The 19,322-nt window shown below is 38.6% G+C and overlaps 2 protein-coding genes across 3 annotated transcripts in view; one reads left to right on the top strand and one right to left on the bottom strand.

Moving 5' to 3' along the window:
- The window catches only part of LOC109398535 (uncharacterized), an 81,828-nt gene extending 77,311 nt beyond the window's left edge, over positions 1 to 4,517 (bottom strand). Inside the window, exon 1 of one of the 2 annotated variants that reach the window (XM_062850571.1) lies at positions 4,493 to 4,517. The gene's annotated coding sequence lies outside the window, so the exon portion shown is untranslated. Of the gene's footprint in view, positions 1 to 4,143; positions 4,260 to 4,492 lie in introns of those variants that run through there. The other variant, XM_029858654.2, reaches the window with a different exon arrangement.
- A 6,127-nt stretch (positions 4,518 to 10,644) lies between these two features.
- Positions 10,645 to 11,615, top strand: LOC109416523 (PITH domain-containing protein GA19395). The gene is made up of 3 exons (XM_019690595.3): positions 10,645 to 11,069; positions 11,127 to 11,231; positions 11,292 to 11,615. Exons 1-3 carry the CDS (start codon positions 10,747 to 10,749, stop codon positions 11,500 to 11,502), a joined length of 639 nt encoding a protein of 212 aa, XP_019546140.2. The 5' UTR covers positions 10,645 to 10,746; the 3' UTR covers positions 11,503 to 11,615.
- The last annotated feature ends 7,707 nt before the right edge of the window (positions 11,616 to 19,322 follow it).

The following is a 19,322-nucleotide window of genomic DNA, read 5'->3' as shown; positions in this document are numbered from 1 at the left end:
CGTGTCAAATGTGTTGTTGCTATATTAGTGATGCGAAGCATCACCCTACAGGTTTATGAAAGATTTTCCTGCAGAGTGCTGATTTCAAATGGTGTTCTATGTCCTCCAAGAGCTCGCGTGAATATAAGATTTAAGATTTATAAGCGTGATCAATGGGGTTTCATTACATTATTGATGCGAGCAACACCCTACAGATCAATGGAAGATAATTTTAAAGAGTAAAGATTTCCAAAGATGTTCTAGACCAAACAAGCACTCCCGCGAATATAGGCCTTAAGATCTACAAGGGTAATCATTGGGTTTTATTACATTACTGAAGATAGTACTGTAGATTCTTGATATCCAAAAGATATTCTAGGTCCTTCAAGAATTCTCGCGAATATAAGTCTTAAGACCCACAAGCGTGATCAATGGGGTTTATTACATTAAGTACTGACTACATTACTGAACGATTACACTTGTAGATCTTAAGGTATTCACTCGTGGACGTTCTTGGAGGACCTAAAACATCTTTGGAAAGAAGTTGCACCGTATCAGCGATGTAATAACAATTCATCGATTACGCTTGTAGATCTTAAGGCCTTTACTCGCGGAAGTTATTGGAGAGCCTGGGATATCCCCGTAATTTTTTTCTTTAGCATAATGCCCCATAAACCTGTAGGATGTTGCACCGTATTAGTTATGCAACAACAATCCATTTATTTCGCTTGTTATAAGGTTTTTATTCACGGCGGAAGTTCTTGGATAACCTAGAACATCTTTGCAAATTAGTTCTGTATAGAACAATGTTTGTAGATTTTCAGGCCTTTACTCGCGGGTGTTGTTAGTTACCCTAGAATAAAGAGATTATTTCATAGGAATTACATAATCATACTCCAAGAACCTTCTTTAACCTTTCAGGACGCGCGCCTTTTCTAGCCTAAAACTGCACCGCGCTTGGACTGTATACGACTAGTGAGGTTTGTTTGTGGTATTGTACTTTTTACAACGGCACGCGTCCTGAAGGGTAAAGAACCTCCCATTTCATCCCTCCCAGGTCCACCACCTACCTCTCATGCATCCCTACTGAACTCTTCAGACATCCTGAAATGACTCCGAAATATTCCTGAAGTTCCCTTGCGATGCACCTGAGACCCTACAAAACCTCCACAAACGCCCATGAAACGCCTCCGGAACTCCTTCAAAACCCTCATTTCATTTATCGTGTAGTACAATAAAATTAAATCTACAATTCCTCGGCACAAAACTCGGTTCGTAGCTGCAGTCCTTTCAACATTTGCCAGATCGTTCTGCATCTGGTCCACCCATATTGCACGCTGCCCTCCAGGTCTTCTTGTACCATCTGGATCTCTTGCGAGAACCAGCTTTACAGAGTTGTTTTCTGGCATTCTCACAACATGCCCAACATGCCACAACATTGTATCTTTCCAGCTTTTGTGACCTTCTGGATGCTAGGTTCGTCGTAGAGTGCAACAAGCTCGTGGTTCCTTCTTTGGCGCAACACACTGTTCTCCTGCACGCCGCCAAAGATGGTCGTAAGTACCCGACGCTCGAACACTTCAAGTGCTTGCTTGCATTCCTCCCTCGATCATAGTCCGGGTCTCGTAGAGAACCACCGGTCTTATCAGCGTTTTTGACATGGTGCATTTGGTGCGGGGCGAATTTTTTTCGACTGCAGGTTCTTGCGGAAAATATTGACGAAATTAATCTAATTTAAGCATATTCACGTGAAAACTAGTGTATTGAGCTGAAAAAAGTTGAATTTTGTCCAATTTTGGAGAGCTTTGTCCCCCCCCCCCCCCAACTACGTCACAAGTGGGCGCGTATGCCTGGAGCGATAACCCTTTTAGAGAACGCATACATACAATCTCGATAACATCGTTCTTCTATTTAACAAGAAATGAAAAATATTCTGAAAGTAGATTACACACTCCCTCGAACGTAAAATATTCGTAATCACATCAATCTGTCACCGCTCGGATGCATAATTCAATTCCTTCGCCACCACACACGCCGCATACCAACCAAGACACTCCATCATGATTAACGTTCATTATCGAGTTAGTCAATCCTTCATCAACGATGAGTGCATCTGCTACAATTATTTCATTACCGAGGCCTCCCCGCTTCAAGGAGCTCTAGTTGCCGAGGCCGAGCGCACCGTCCGTTCCCTTCCTATCCACTTCCTCCTACCTAGAGGTCTAATTAAAGCGAGTACCAAGAATAGATTTATTACATTTCTATCGCATCACTCTTCGCCGCGGGTCGCAGATATTGGAAAGTAATGCCGATCCGCCTGCCCCTTAGGGCGATATTATGACGAGAGCTGTGATGATGACCTAACTGATTTTTTTTCGCAGTAGTATAGATACGAGAGTATAGCAGGTACTCTCGTATCTGACAGATGCCGGTCGTGCCGTAAAAACCCTACAACTCTGATCATCGGATCATCCATCGCTGTCGTCGTCCGTCGTCATCATCCTCGCCCGCTAGTCGTGTGCTCTATGGATGAACGTGTAAAAAACCGGAACTTTGGAGAGAGATACAGAGGATGCAAAAGTACATAATTGCAATCAAAGCGAATCTAGTGGAAAGCATTCCCCGTTCTCAGCTCCCATCGACGTTAGATCGATAGTATAAGATGATATGAATTGAGGGAAGATGCAAGTGAGCAAATCAGCTTTGATTAAAAACAGGTTTCGAATTTTCGACGAATTCTATGCAAAACATGTTTTGTTCTTATATATAAAAATCAGCTGGAATTCTCTTTGAGGCCATTATAAGTCTCGAACGGGTTTTTTACATGGTTCCATTCGTCTTCGAAAAAATCCTTTGAAGCATTTGACCATCCTGGGCTACTTGGCAAATTTTGAGAATGGAAGTCAGCATTCTACAGAAAAAAATAAATAAAAAAGCGAAGGGTAAGGCAAGGCTTTAGGAAAATTGAAATTATGTGACATCTAACTAAGGATGGAAACACTCATTTGCAAAGAGTTGCACTCACTTGCAGTTTTCTCAGCTCAGAAGCGTGCAATCAAAAAATGATGTATGAACGACTTATGCCTTGTGATTTTGTCTAAAAGTTTGCCGAATAGAGTAGGGGTCACACACGCATAACGAATTCGTGAGTGAGCTGCGAAGGCAACTCTCCACGAGGTGGATGTAATTTACACTCACCTCGTGGAGAGTCGCATTCACAGCTCTGTCACGACTTTGGGATTCGTGAGCGATCCCTACTCTATTCGACAAAGTTTGAGAAAAAAAACCACAAGGCAAAAGTCGTCCATACATCGTTTCTTGATTGCACGCTTCTGAGCTGAGAAAATAGCAAGTGAGTGTAATTCTTTGCAAGTGAGTGTTCCCATCCCTGCATTTAACATAAATCCGCGGTAAACATTACTCTCATTGCAAACTGTTTTCGAGTTTTTTTTATGAAAATTAGTTTTTTATACGCATTTCTTAACAGTTAGGGGAGGAAACTTATTATGTTATGTGTTAATAATTGATGATAAGTAAATAATTGATTCACGAAATCTAGTACATAACAGAACTCTTGAAATTGAAAACTGTCGAGTCAAAATTGATACATATTTTTTTCGTGGTTTAAGTTGGAAATGCTCTATTTGTCAACTAGCTTTCACTGAGAACACAGCTAACGAAAAAAATATTTTTTTTTGCATTGAGAAACACTGTCAAAGCTGTAACAACGAAGGCAGCAGCATCAATAGTGGGGTGGCAGCAGCCCGTCAGCCGGAGAAAAACTGCATCCGCTTTCGCGCGATCTTTCTCCCATGCCCACGCGATCTTCTTGTATGTGTGACAATCAGAACCTTTTACTAGTAGATTAATAATAGGTTGTTAAGCACTTTTCAGAACTTCAAGTAGATATACGAACAACAACACTATTAAAATCCGATCCAAGCAAAAACTCTCCGGGAAAAACTGGCACAAATTTTCACCTATAGTCACTGTGTCTTCTGGCTCACGGACATTTTTCACTTATGTTTCACTAGGTGCTAGCGCCCAGGTATACGTTACAAAACTAAACGAAGATTTCATGTGCTACATAAATTTTATTAGCCAATGAAAAACTTCACCACCTCAATCAATCTTTCAGAGAGGATTTTTTTCGCGGGTCCTTACCAGGTACGAGCCGGTTTTTCCTTCGCGTGACCGAAACGTTCAACGACGGCGAACCGAATGAGTGAGAGAATTTTGATCCAGCCAGTACCATGCACCGCACACTAGTTCCTTCTGAAGAGGGTTGAGGGTGGAAGGATGCAAAAGGTGCACCACCACTCACACACAGTTGCATTCCACCATCGTGTGTAAATGCAAATTTGTACCGACATGTTTGCAAATGCAGTTGCCTAGGACAACCAGGAACAGTATTGTGCTCACTGCTCATTTTCATGAATAGTTACCTATATTCGCGGTTAACACTAGTACCTAGTTAGCTGCTATAACCTAGTGATTGGGATACAAAACATACATATTTGTATCTACTATGGAATATGCAATGATCAAACCATTTAAAAAAAAATGTTATTCTGAAACTACACCTGATTCACTGATTGTTGATATTATCAATGCAACATTCCGCATCTACTGCGCATGATCCATCTCATGTTGTTTCTTGTTTGTGTAACATTAGTATATTTACATCGTACAACGGACACTGTTTTAGGGATGCTACCAATTGCTGCATGGGCTTCAACCAGCAAAGTCATAATTTAAATCGTCACGATGGTATCCGGATTCACTAATATTCACCAAACTAATGAATGTGCCTTGCAGAGAATCAAAAAATAACCCCGCATTAGACACTGTGGCGCCGTCTACCCAACTAACAATTACTCATTTAACAGGCACCATTATGACGAATTAATTCAGCATAATGTTGAATAACATTTGAATTATTTTCACGTACAACCTATGTTCGGGTTTTGTTCACACAAATTTGGAGAAGTTATAAAGCATCACGTTGTGTACCAACTTATTTTTTTGTTGTTCAAAGCGTTTTACAAATGTACAAGAAAGTTGTTATTCAGCTTTGGCAAAAATGACTGAAAATAAATAAAATGCAAAAATGTTGAACCACTCACGAGAGTAATTTTTGCACTCATGTGTTGAGAACACCTATTATGGAATAGGAATTACATATAAAATTACCTAAATCCGGATTAGAACTCGAGACCTGTCGATTGCCAGCCGCATGCCTTCCTATCTGCGCCATCCTAGAGATGGTGAGATGCAGCACCCAAAGCAAAACATAATCTTCCCATGACTCAATAATGATCACTCCTAAACTTGTGTTCAGCAGTGGTGAATTAACACAGCACGTGCTAATCAACTGAACAACGCCTTATACTTCAACAGCTGTTCAGCCCAAAACACGTGTTTTCCATTCTGATTTCGCTGTCAGTATTTTTATCGCACGGTGAGAAAACTTGTATCGAATGTGGCCAAAAAGTGTTGGTCCTTATTGAAGATATTGTTTCCAGACGAAGTAATTGCAATATGAATATGTTTTTATTTTTATTATTAAATATCGATCTTTAAAAATGTATGACAATATGTGGTGCGATATGGTCTTGGACGTGGTGCATTCACAGCATCTGTTGAGGTAATCTAGCATTTTTTTATGTATGCTTTTGTCATGGAATCTTGATATTATGTTCAATAAATAGTGCATAAGGATGTTTAGGGATAATTGAAATTTGTAGATTTCTGAATGATGTTTGATGATTTAGGTGACTGTGGGAACAATATTCAGCACTGAAATGTCAAATGCATCGATCCAAGCGTCTCGTACAATCAAACTGCTGCGGAAGATATCCAAATATAATAATCAAGGTACAAGATATCTTGTTACATACCAGTAATAATAAATAAATGCCTCATTTTTACGTTGATTACGTCTCTTGGCACTCAATGTTAAACTATGTACATAATTCTATTCTGTTTTATTTTATGTGATTCGTTTAAAATTTTGGTTCTTTAACCCTTCGCGCGCTATTGTAAAAAGTACAACACTACCAAAAATCCTCGCTCGTCGTATACAGCGTGAGCGCAGTCCAGTTTCGGTTGCTTGATGGCGCGCGTCCTGAAAGGTTAATAACTTGGTTTTCTAAACAGTTTTAGCCATGATTTATCCCATAATCCGAGCAAAGTTCCGTGTCAAACTATGACGGGCTGAAGGCGTTTATTTGACAAGTGAAAACCACACTGTTCAGGAGCATATGCTTATCGATACATCAGCTTAATAAGATGCAGACAAATGTTTTGTTAAACTCTTTTGTTAAAGAATCAATGCTTGTCGAATAAATTATTTGTTAAACTTTTGAAAAGTGTTTTAATCTATCATTGTTGATACCGATGAGCAAAGTCGAACATTGACTATTTTCTCAATTGAAAAATCATTTAAACAGTTACGTGTTGAGCATAATTTTAGTTCAGCTATCATTACCATTATTAAGCAACAATTCAGCAAGCTTGCTTGTTTGTGACTTGCAATTGTTAGTTGGGTATCACCGATTGCAAGAGAGTTCGTGGGGCAATATCAGGCTGGATTTATGGGTGAACGCGCTACAACGGACCAGATGTTCGCCATCCGCCAGGTGTTGCAGAAATGCCGCGAATACAACGTGCCCAAGTAATCAAAAGTTCCGCTTCCCATGACAAAATGCACTTTCAAGTTCCGCGAAGTTCAGATAAAGTTCCAAATGGAACTTTCTGGCTGCTTAAGAGGCTAACGATGAGCCTTGCTGGAACTTCGGTTACAAGTTCCGGCAAGGCTCATTGTTAGCCTCTTAAGCAGCCAGAAAGTTCCATTCGGAACTTTATCTGAACTTCGCGGAACTTTAAAGCTGCTTAAGATGCTACTCGGAACTTTGTCGGAACTTTCAAGTTCATAGAAGTTCAGTTCAGTAGCATTGTGTTTCAATGAAGATTAAATTTATTTCTTTTACAGAAAACAACTGTTTAAGCATACACGAATAAAAGACAAATATGAAATTATCAAATCAATGAATACTGGGCTTGAGCAAAAAAAATGCCGCCCATCGGAATCGAACCGATAGTCGCTGCGTGAGAACCCTATGCTCTACCACAGTACTACAGTTGCGATGGATTGGACAGTAGGTAAAGTCTGACTTGAATCGATTTTCTGTCGGCAGCTAGTTTTGCACATTTGTACAGTAGTGAAGTTAGCTTGACTTTGTCAAGTGTCTTCAGCAGCGCAGCGGTAAGTCGGCAGGCTATCACGCAGGAGGATCCAGTTCAAATCTACATAGCAGCGACATGTGTAAAAATATAATTATCAGAAGCAATTTCCAGACGTGAAACCTCAAACCCCACCAACAGGGTTGTGATTCTGAAAAACACATTTTTGTTTCTGTATGAATTTTGTCAAAGTTCTGTCAGAAGCTGCTTAGAAGGCTATCCAGCGTGCTTATGTGAACTTTCAAGTTCCAAAATTACTTAAAAATGAAGCTGCTTAGAAGGCTAATGAGCAACTTCGAACAAGCTGCTTAGCTTATAAAGTACCCTTTTATCTGAACTTTTGGTTACTTGGGTGCCCACACATCAGTTGTTCATCGATTTCAAATCGGCGTATGATACAATCGATCGAGAACAGCTATGGCAGATTATGCACGAATACGGATTCCCGGATAAACTGATACGGTTGATCAAGGCGACGATGGATCGAGTGATGTGCGTAGTTCGAGTATCAGGGGCACTCTCGAGTCCCTTCGAATCTCGCAGAGGGTTACGGCAAGGTGATGGTCTTTCGTGCTTGCTGTTCAACATTGCTTTGGAAGGTGTAATAAGAAGAGCGGGGATAAACACGAGTGGGACGATTTTCACGAAGTCCGTTCAGCTGCTTGGTTTCGCCGATGATATTGATATTATTGCTCGTAAATTTGAGACGATGGCGGAAACGTACATCCGACTAAAGAGTGAAGCCAGGCGAATCGGATTAGTCATTAATGTGTCGAAGACAAAGTACATGATGGCAAAGGGCTCCAGGGAGGAATCATCGCGCCCGCCACCCCGAATTCATATCGACGGTGATGAAATCGAGGCGGTTGAAGAATTCGTGTACTTGGGCTCACTGGTGACCGCCGACAACGACACCAGCAGAGAAGTTCAGAGGCGCATTGTGGCAGGAAATCGTGCTTACTTTGGACTCCGCAGAACTCTACGATCGAACAAAGTTCGCCGTAACACGAAGTTAACCATCTACAAAACGCTGATGAGACCGGTCGGCCTCTATGGGCACGAAACATGGACCCTACGTGCAGAGGACCAACGCGCCCTTGGAGTTTTCGAACGGAAGGTGTTGCGTACCATCTACGGCGGAGTGCAGATGGAAGACGGGACTTGGAGAAGGCGAATGAACCACGAGCTGCATCAGCTGCTAAGAGAACCAACCATAGTCCATACCGCGAAAATCGGGAGGCTACGGTGGGCGGGTCACGTCATCAGGATGTCGGATAGCAACCCGACTAAAATGGTTCTCGAGAGTCATCCGACCGGTACAAGAAGACGTGGAGCGCAGCGAGCTAGGTGGGTCGACCAAGTGGAGGACGATCTGCGGACCCTACGCAGAGTGCGGAACTGGAGACAAACAGCCATTGACCGAGTGGAATGGAGGCGGCTACTATGTACAGCAGAGGCCACCCCGGCCTTAGCCTGACCGGTAAGGTAAGTATCATTCTCTTGTAGCTTCCGGGCGTAGTCCAAAACTTTTCCCTTGACGAAAGACATCTTCAGTTCATCGTCCTTCAGAACCAGCAACGCTGTCCGGATGCTTTCGTAGGATGCCGGAAGGCTTCGCAAAAGAATTGCCACTTGCACATCTTCTCCCAGGTCTTTTCCTGCACCTTGAAGTCTTGAAAACAGTTCCTCCAGTTCGTACATATGTGCTTCAAGATCTCCTCCTTCTGATAGCTTCTTATCGCAGACTTGACAGATGAGCGATACTCTTGAACACATTGTAGTCTTCTGGTGCTGCTCCTTCAATCGACTCCAGGTTTCCTTCGCAGTCTTGACGTCTCGGATGAGTGGATGTTGTCGCTTCTCGACCAATAAAGCAATTGTCGCTAGAGCCTTCCTGTCCCCTGTTGTCCACGCTGCAGTGACCGGGTTGGGAGCCGCATCGACGACGTACTTCCAGAGATCTTCACGCTCCAATAACATCTCCGCCTCAAACGACCACTGGGGGTAGTTCTCGTTTGTCAGCTTTTCTATACCGAGCTTCGAATCCATTTCGTTTTGCTGCTCTCGGTTTCTTCACCTAGCTCTTACTGGGCCCATAACCTCTTAGAATTAAGGAAAATGCGTGTAGCTAGGTTAACGGTAATGGAAGGAATGAATTTATTTCTGACATACATGTATTAATGACTACTATGATTAATTACTTCAGTATTCTGGATTGCAAGGTTACTACGATGCACATGCTTCAACATAATATTCTAAAGCGCTTGCTCAAACGTCGATAGCCGCGTGGGTTGGGCATGGCTCAGTGATCTCGACACTCATGGATCTATTCCAGTCTGCATCATTTTTCGCTTGTACTGCTCTTTTCATAAGTTTATCTTATGTAATTAGGTCATAATAAGCATGTTCAATTTTCATAAGGTATTCTTATGGCATCCATACTTTAAAGTTATGGCTAAATTTCATGAAGTATTTTCATGAATTTCGGTAGTTTACTTCGCTGAGTGTACAACCTCTAGTAGCAACGGTTGTCGAACTAACATTCCTTCCCTTCCCCGGTAGACCGTAAGGACGTGGCCAGCGCCGTTATTGACCCAAGGAAGTTTGAGCTCTCGAAATGTGTACATTGAGGATGGTGGCAAATCCCCAGCCCCAAGCCTATTGATTCTCTGTGCAATTTCGCTGGTTCAGGTCAATCACGGAGTCGCAACTACAAAGTGTACGGTCACCAATGCTCAAGCTCAAGCTCAACATCGGATTCCAAGATACAATTTTTCAAAATATGTAAAAATACTAAGGACCTTTTTAAAAATTACTCGAGTCGAGGGTCGAAAAAACATTTTTTTAGCGGAAAACTTTCTATTTGCTTTTCTGAAAACATATGCCAAATATAATCTAAATCGCAGATAATGATGTTTATTATTTCCCGTCAGTCTGTGTAGAAATCGCCAATAAATACATGAAAAGGAATTATATCAATAATGAAACCCCAAATGATTCGTTACAAGAAAAATAAAACATTTCCTGGGTTGGTCATTAGCAATATGACGAATCGGCAGTAGTATTCGTGATTTATCCATGCGCAGAAGTCGAAAAGGAAATTAACTGTGACGCCCAATTCGTTAAATACTCGTGGAGATACCGAGATACACCATTCCACTGAAGTACAATTTCAATTTTGACTTTCACATCTCTACTTTACGACCACTATGCGTAGTTTTCGTTCGTCAACATTTTCCTCCGCCAGTGGGTGAGATTTCCCTGACTTTTCTCACCCGGATGCTCAAAAGCAGAGGCAAACTCAGGTGCTGGCATCCATTCGAAGCAAAGTTCCTCCAGCTTTCGAAGCAAATATCATAACAAAACGCTTCCCGCGCGGACCGCAGCTAGCAAGCGAACGCTTTGCCAAAAAGTAAAACGTCATTGTCGATCGGTCGGCTGTTTTTGTTATGATTCCATGGAGTTTCATGAAAGCGGTCGAAAGATTTCATTAGCGGACAAAAATCCCGGATTTTCATCGTAATGTCACATAATCATCCACATGGCCACGGTGGGGCCTGTGCGCATGAAGCGCTCGGCATAGAAGACGAACTGGAGATGGGCATCCAGTACAGTTTGTACGAGAAAATCGACACGATCAATGTGGAGTGCTTGAACGAAGAAGTCGAAGGATCTGGAAAGACGGTGTTCAAACCCTACAGTCAACGGCTAGATTTCGACAAGCATGTTACCAGCGATGCTGATGAGGAGCTGCTTTTCAACATACCGTTCACCGGAAATATCAAACTGAAGGGAATCATTGTAGTGGGCACCAATGACGATGGCCATCCAAAGAAGATGAGATTGTGAGTAGCGTGAACGTGTGTGTATTGAAAATGACTTAACGGAAATTCACATTTCAGATTCAAAAACCGACCAAAGATGACCTTTGATGATGTAGGAGCTCCGGCGGATCAAGAGTTTGAACTGGAACGGGATCCGAACGGTGTTATCGAATATTCCACTAAGTAAGTTGAAGTTCATAGCACAATTTTCGATAACTAACGCTTCTTGTTTAATTTCCTCAGAGTTGTTACATTCTCATCGGTACATCATCTATCCATTCATTTCCCAACCAACTACGGAGACTCGAACACCACCGTGTACTACATTGGACTGAAGGGAGAGTTCACGGAGGCACACCATCACGGGGTGACAATCTGCACATATGAGTCTGCTCCGAACGCTGCCGATCACAAGGGTGATCTTTTCGATTCGGTGAATCGACCGATATCCTAGGAAGGTTGTTGTGGCTGCTCATATAATGCCGTGAATTGTGGAGTAACTAAGTTTTGATATAATATTATTACATTGTTTATAAAATAAAGTCTGATTATTGCATTGAAAATTTCCAGGACTTTTGCCAAATGTTATTCACAATCAATATAACATCCGCTTTCTAAGCTTGGCTGCCGCAACGCAACCCTCTGCTTCGCCGGGTATACCAGTCGTTTCCTCCGGACACTACACCCGGACAAAGTCAGATAGCAAATTGAAAACTTTGATGTTTGGATATTTCAAATTTTAATAACTCAGGTTGTAGTATTGGTTGTTTTAACAGTTAAAACATCCAAAATGAAGCAAGCAGAAAAATGTTCCTGTGACAGTAAATTGAAAACTAGGGGTAGGCGGAGCATAATGTGCACCTTGTATTTTCTCTGTAAATTTTCAAAACAAATTGCTTGATTGTAGCTTGATTATCTCAAATCCAATGAATTGATGACGAAATATTTGTCAAAAAAGCCGTTTGCTTTGAAAAAAAAAATAGTTAAAATGCGTGAAGTGGCCATGTAAGGAGTGTATCGCAAAGTAGTTGAAAATGTTTAAAATAGCCTAAAAAATAGTTTAATAAAACTTTTAAGTAATTTTATTTTTGGAGATACTGTATAAATCCTTGAAAAAAGAAATGGCTTTTATGATTTTCTAAAAATATTCTTTTAAATGGGTTTTAACCTAGATTACTGAACGCATGTTTTTAAATTTTTGCACACCTTCTAAAAAATTTAAATTGCGAAAAAAAGTTCGACAATGTTCGAAAATTGTTAACTTTTTTGTGCAAATATAATAATCTCCAGAATCCTCATGATATAGGCAAATTATTTTTTTCAAGAAAAATCTCCACTGCATTTGAGCGCAATTCTTAAAAATGAAAAAAGGCCATTTTTGAGGAACCCCTTTTTTCTATGCTCCTCCAAATCATGTTTACGCAAATAAAAAATACATAAAATGAAAAATTCGCATTTTTTAAATAGGGTATGTTTTTTAATTTATGGACGAGTAAGTTAGAGCAAAAAAAAGAATTTTATAACATTTTAAGATATTAATAGCAGAACTTCAAAGTTTGACCAAAAAATAGACGTTTTTTGGAGTAAACCATTTTGTAGATATAGGAGATTTTTCTGTCGAAAATATGAATTTTGAAAGTCGGTGTTGAATGATATGTTATGTGTACATAACTGTTAACAAGCATCAATATTTTTCCAGATTTTTTATCGTACAAATTTTACTCGTTACAGATTTTTGAAATGTTGAAAAATCTTAACAAAATTGCATTTTGTGCAGATTTTTATTTTGTGAGGTGTATTCATTTAACCATATTTTCAATAATACTAAACTTTTTCTTAATTTTTCCAAGGTATTCTAAACTTAACTATATTGTGAAGATTTCATAGAAGAACCGAAATGAAAAGACCAACCCAGCTTCGAGATAGAGCATTCTGAACATTTTCAACTACTTTCCGATACACTCCTTACTAGGGAAATATTTTATAAGAAACAGCTGACCTAAGGTTTTGGAATCGAAATATGAACGTAGTGGGTATCTATCAAGTTTCTTGATATTTCCTGAGTCCATAGGCGCCAACTTGTGACGTAGTTGGGGGGGGGGGGGGGGGGGGGTCGAAGCTCTCCAAAATTGGACAAAATTCAACTTTTTTTTGCTCAATGCACAAGTTTTCACGTAAATATGCCTAAACTAGATGAACTGCGTCGAAATTTTATGAATTTGGTTGATTTTGAGAAGCCTCGCCCCCCCAACTACGTCACAAGTTGGCGCGTATGCCTGAGTCAAAAATATACTTTAAAAAGTTTGTAGAAGGGTGGGGTAAAATGAGCAACTGGTGGAAAAATAATGAAAATGGTTATTAACATCTTAAACAAACGAATTTCTCTTTTGGCTTTCTCCTTCAGATGCATATAGTAACAGGCTGTCCCAAAAAAAATCGATGTTCGAAAAGTCAAGGTGCTCAACCCTTACATGAAAGATATGCATATTTGAAGCATTTTTGTAGAACATTTCGATTTTCTAAAAAATCATTTAGAGGTTCCGCTAGGGCGATTTTTGAAAAATGGCCCTTTTTCATGAAAAATCTCCAAAAAATCATTTTTTCGAAATATTTTTTCACCTTCTGAATTTTTTCAATATTTTTGTATGTTTCTATGGACCTCTAGGCATTCTTGAAGGGGATAAGTTTTTGAAATATTGTATTTATATTGACGGCAGAACCATTTTTGTGCTGATATAAGGACTATTTTTTTAAGAATTTTTCATCTAAATTTGAGAAAAAAATACTCGCACGATTTTTTATTTTCAATTTTGAAAGTTTGATCTGATAGTACTATTTGTATGCGTCATTTCTCTAAAAAAAGATTTAAAATATCTTGTCTAGAAGCTGAGATATTAGGGTTTTAGTAAATAGACAATATTTCAAATTTTTGCAAAACTTTGTATATTTGGGATATTGTAAGGTCCTTGTGACACTCCAATGTACGTACATATATGAAATATATGTATATGAAAAGTTGTAAGGCTAAAAAGGCTGTAAGGCTTAAAAAGGCTTTCCTTATTGGATGGCCAAGCTAGTTTAAACATGGATCTTTTATTCTGGGGTGATTGGTAGTAGATTCATGAAGAGCTTTTATTTGAATAACTACAACAATGACGAGTAGCAACGCTATTAGTTCGATATTATGTCGTGGAATTCTCGACAATTACACCCCTTTCTGAAGTAGCAAAAACCATTCCATGCAGAGATGACATAATAGTGATGAAATCAATAAAAAAATAACTAAGTTAAGTCAGAAGTGATTTTAAAAGAATTAGAAAATAATAGACAATAATAGGCTTTTGTGGAAATACGCGATCTTATGATTGCTAAACGGTTATTTATTTGATGAATTGAGCTAATATTTTAACACGAAATTGCAAATATGCTGAATTTTGCACATACGAAATACAAATCGTGTCTGATCACAAGCTTAGGCACGATAGGGCAACCAAAATGTATCAAAGTGATCGGACAACGGCAGTCTTTTGATTTACACGTGTGTTGCTGTTCGATCAGTTTTGCACTTACGCCCACACATGTAATCAGAAATGTTTTGTATTTCTTATACGCAAAATTCTTCATCGTGTCGATTTCGTATCAAAATTTGAGTTTCCTCAAAGGAAATATAGGTCAACCATCTCAAAGTTGGCAATTTTGTATGACAATCGGCGTTTGTTCGATTAACTATGCACCCCCGTTGCCGAGATTCATACCAATTGTCCATTACATTTCAAATTCAAGTCTTCAGTAAAAATCATGTCCTAACTATGTTTTTTATTGATTTTATCAATGTTATATAATCTCGGCATGAAATGGTCGTTCCTATTTCAGAAACAATGTGCGCAGTAGTCGGGAAATCTACGACGTAATCTCGAAATAAATGCGTTGCTACTAGTAACCATGATACCCGTCATATTTGTAGTTATTCAGATAAAAGCTCTTCATGAATCTACTGCCAACCAGCCCAGAATAAAAGATCCATGTTTAAACAATCTTGACCATCCAACAAGAAAAGCTTTTTTTAACTTCTTTTAATATACAAACATGAAGTGTCAATATTCCAAATATACAAAGTTTTGCAAAAATTTGAAATATTGTCCATTTACTAAAATCCTAATATCTCAGCTTCTAGACAAGATATTTTAAATCTTTTTTTAGAGAAATGGCGCATACAAATAGTACTATCAGATCAAACTTTCAAAACTAAAAATAAAAAATCGTTCATGTATTTTTTTCTCAAATTTATATGAAAAATTCTCAAAAATAGTCATTTTATCAGCACAAAAACGGTTCTGCCGTCAATATAAATACAATATTTCAAAAACTTATCCCCTTCAAGAATGCCTAGAGGTCCATAGAAAAATACAAAAATATTGAAAAAATTCAGAAGTTGAAAAAATATTACGAAAAAATGTTTTTTTTTGGGACTTTTCATGAAAAAAGGCCGTTTTTCAAAAATCGCCCTAGCGGAACCTCTAAATGATTTTTTAGAAAATCGAAATGTTCTACAAAAATGCTTCAAATATGCATATCTTTCAATTAAGGGTTGAGCACCTTGACTTTTCAAACATCGTTTTTTTTTTGGGACGGTCTAATATAGTAAGGTTTTGTCATTAATTTTCAATTTATTTGCTTGAAAAAATCAGTATCTGTATAATATCACCCTTCAAAAATGCCTTAAAAGTTAACTCCATGGAACCCCACAGTTCCTTACAAATTAAACCCCATAATCCCCTCAAATTCTCATTGGTTGTTGCCGATATGTTTTATGATTGACAAGAACAGTCAATTAGCATTTGATTGTGTACAAAACAGAGATTGATCATTCTGCCCCATCCCCAAAACGCAATCCACGATTTTATAGCGGTAATCACGTTCAAATGTATGCGTGCCTTTTTTGTAGATGTAGTTGTGAAACTGCGAGGAAAACATTTGAACTCCTACCCCGGATGTTAGTTTTACCATTATTTACCCGTTTTACCAAATTTGATTGGGTAATATTTGCATATGCAATCTGAATAGCCTTTGAATTAGCGTGCATTTTTTTGTGAGGAAAAAGTTCGTGTGTTGAAATGTCACTTATCTCTACACTGAAAAACAAGAGAACCCAAATTTGAGTATTTTTTAACTCACTTTTGAGTTCTTTTTTGCATCCTGTTTCATTCGCTCTCTTAATTGTTGTCAGAGAGTGAATAGCAAAACAATCCAACTTTGAGAGTTCGATGCGGGAAGCCAAAATTGAGTAAGTGGCACAGTACCGAAAGTTGAGTAATTTTAACTGACGGTTGAGTAAAAAGAACCTTGACTTTAGGTACTTTGGCCGTATACGCCTAAATGCAAACTACCTACCTAAACATCGACTCCAGCAACTCAAAATTGGCTTCCCGCACGCAACCTCGAAGTTGGGTGGAATGAACTCACTTTTGGGTACTTTCGTTTTTCCGTGTATATATCATATACGTTTTTACAAATCAGGCCAAACATTTCAATAGGCCCTATTTGCATTTGAGAGGCTCTCTTTGTTCACTTTCTCTTTCAATTATTGCAATGTAAAGGTACACTTTTCAACTACTTTTGCAGTATAAATCAAAAGACAATCGCTTTGACCATCGCTCTGTGCAAGGAGACAACCACAATTCAAAAGACAGCTGAGATAACGAGATAACAAAAGAAAGGGAAACCAAAGAGAGCCTCTCTTCTGCAGATAGGACCTTTAGATATGTTTGGCCTGAAATATCAAATTTTGCAACATTTATACTGCCCTCACTCGCATAACTGTCCCATATGAATAGGAATGCCAGCAAAGATGGGACTGTTATGCGAGTGGGGGCAGTATAGCTTTTTTCGAAATTACCAAAGGTTATTTTTTGTCAGTTAAGGTTCAAATGAGGATTATACTCAAAATTACACATTGATTGCGCTTAATTTACTGGATTTGATGGAAAAATGCTTAAGTTGCTCATTATGCCCCGCCTACCCCTACTATCGATGTTAGCAAATTGTGAGTTTTTCGGTTGATATCAAATCATGAATGTAATAATATAATTGCACTAATGAAATGATTAAATAACGAAGCAATATTTTCAAAATCGGTTTTCGTGCACATGTAGAGTATGGATCAAGGTATCTCCTGATTTTTTGTCGTGGTGGAAAATGTTTTTCGTTTTTGCAGAAACCATTTTTGAATATAATTTCACATAAAAATGGTTTCTGCAAAAATAGAAAACTTTTTCCACCACCAAAAAATTCAGAAGGTACCTTGATCCGTGCTCTACATGTGCACGAAAACCGATTTTGAAAATATTGCTTCGTTATTTAATAAAAAATCAAAAACCAAAAAAATGAGGAAACGCTTCCAGTTTCGCCTTAAGGACACGTATCTGAACATCTTTAGTTTAACCTAATGTCAAAGCATTAAATAACGGTTTTTTGGATGACTTATTGTGCTAAGTTTAAGCATACGCAAAGTTAGGAACAATCGAAGATTTTGTGCGCAAAGTTAGGAACAAGGCAATAAAATAGTTTTTATATTTTAAGTATTTTTTTGTTTGGGTAATATTATTTTTTTCTCTAGTGCAGTTTCAAAGTAAGGTCATTGGACTATCGTGTGAGGAAGTTGTTCATGAAATATTTTGTTTGTTTATATTTTTTAGAACGACACGAAGTTTGATTTTTCTTAACTGCGCAAAGTTTGGTGTGTACACGGTACTTTACTAAAAGGTTTAAAACTGTTCTAACACTAAATTGGTATTTATATTGATTTAAAATTACAGCAAGCAAAATTTGAAATCAAATTTGATATCAAAATGTGATATCAATTTGCTCCTGAGTACAAAACATGTATTGTACTCATAACATAACATAACATGTATAACATAGATTTGCTGTTGGGCTTTGCTCGAGTGTCATCAAAAACACATTTGGTGTAACTAGGTATAAGGGTAAGTCGGCCTTAATTAAGTAGAGATGTAGAGATAAATAAATCGGCCCTGACTTGATAGTTTGTAGCATTAAACAATGTTTAATCCAGGGATGGGATCATTTAGTTTGGGCCTGTACATAAACCATGTACTTAGATCAAAATTTGCCATTCCAGGACTTCCCGCTGGTGAATCTTTTCCATACTAAATTTTTGAAATTAGTATGGAGCGAAGACTGTCCATACCCTCTCTCCACTCCCCCTAAAAGGTCTACGTGGTTTATAAACGGTTCCTAATCTCACTTCAAAAACATGTTATCACGGGGTCTATTGTTGAACGGTGTTATTTACTATAGTGAAAACTTTGGAGAAATTCAGAGAGGTATATTCCTGGGAATACCCTGGAAAAACTTCTAAAAATCCCCTGAGAAATTCTTGAAAGTTCCCCACATGGGAATGAAATCTGCATGAAATCTCTGGAAGAGAATTTGGTGAAATCGCCAGAGGAACCCAGGGATAATCCATGAATAAAATCTCTGGAGGAAAACCTGGAGAAGTTTTTGGAGAAATCCCTGAAGGAATTACGAGAGGACATCCTGGAAGCATCACAGCAGTATTCTCAGGAACAATTCCAGCTAGAATTCCTGAAGGAATTCCTGTATAAATTTCTATATGAATCTCTAAAAGATATATCTGAAATTCTGGAGTTCGGGGTGGCCGGAACACATGGTATACACTGCAGGTGTAAATGAATATCAAATTAAAAAGTAACTTTACTTACATAAAAGATTACAGTACAAAGACGAACACGTATGCGGAAACACGTATGAATCTATTGAGAAATCTCTAAAATAATTCTTAGAAGAAAACCTGGAATAATCACAGGAGGAATTTCTGGGGGAATACCAACAGGAATTGCTTGAGGAATTCCATATGAAATTCCTGAAACAAGCACAGCATGAATTTATGCAGAAAATCCAACAGAAATCATTGAAGCAATCCCAGCACGAATTCATGGAGAAATGTCAGAAGAATTTCTGAAAGAAACCCATAAGGAGGTCGTGAAGAAATATAGATAAAATCTCAGCAGGGAAAACTAGAAGAATCCGCTAGACAAAAAGGCAAAATGGTCAATTAACAGTCAATTAGCAAAGGAAACCCTCTATTAATAACTGTGAAACTGCTCATAGAACAATAACCTGGCTTCTGTCCCGGTTAAGATGTAGCGCCAGAAAATAGAAGACTTGATTGCTACGTAAAGACATAAACAATATAACGAAGGTGTTAGGTTTTGGCCAGTCTTAAGGAAATCA

Source organism: Aedes albopictus, chromosome 2 (genome assembly GCF_035046485.1).
Source record: "Aedes albopictus strain Foshan chromosome 2, AalbF5, whole genome shotgun sequence".
Classification (NCBI taxonomy): domain Eukaryota; kingdom Metazoa; phylum Arthropoda; class Insecta; order Diptera; family Culicidae; genus Aedes; species Aedes albopictus.
This window is presented reverse-complemented; position numbering and strand designations above follow the sequence as displayed.

Bases quoted from the DNA above. Each gene is read 5' to 3' on its own strand.
- LOC109416523 (XM_019690595.3), top strand. From the start codon at position 10,747: ATGTCACATAATCATCCACATGGCCACGGTGGGGCCTGTGCGCATGAA. The intron at 11,070-11,126 runs GTGAGTAGCGTG...TTCACATTTCAG, and splicing joins CATCCAAAGAAGATGAGATT to ATTCAAAAACCGACCAAAGA. The intron at 11,232-11,291 runs GTAAGTTGAAGT...TAATTTCCTCAG, and splicing joins GTTATCGAATATTCCACTAA to AGTTGTTACATTCTCATCGG.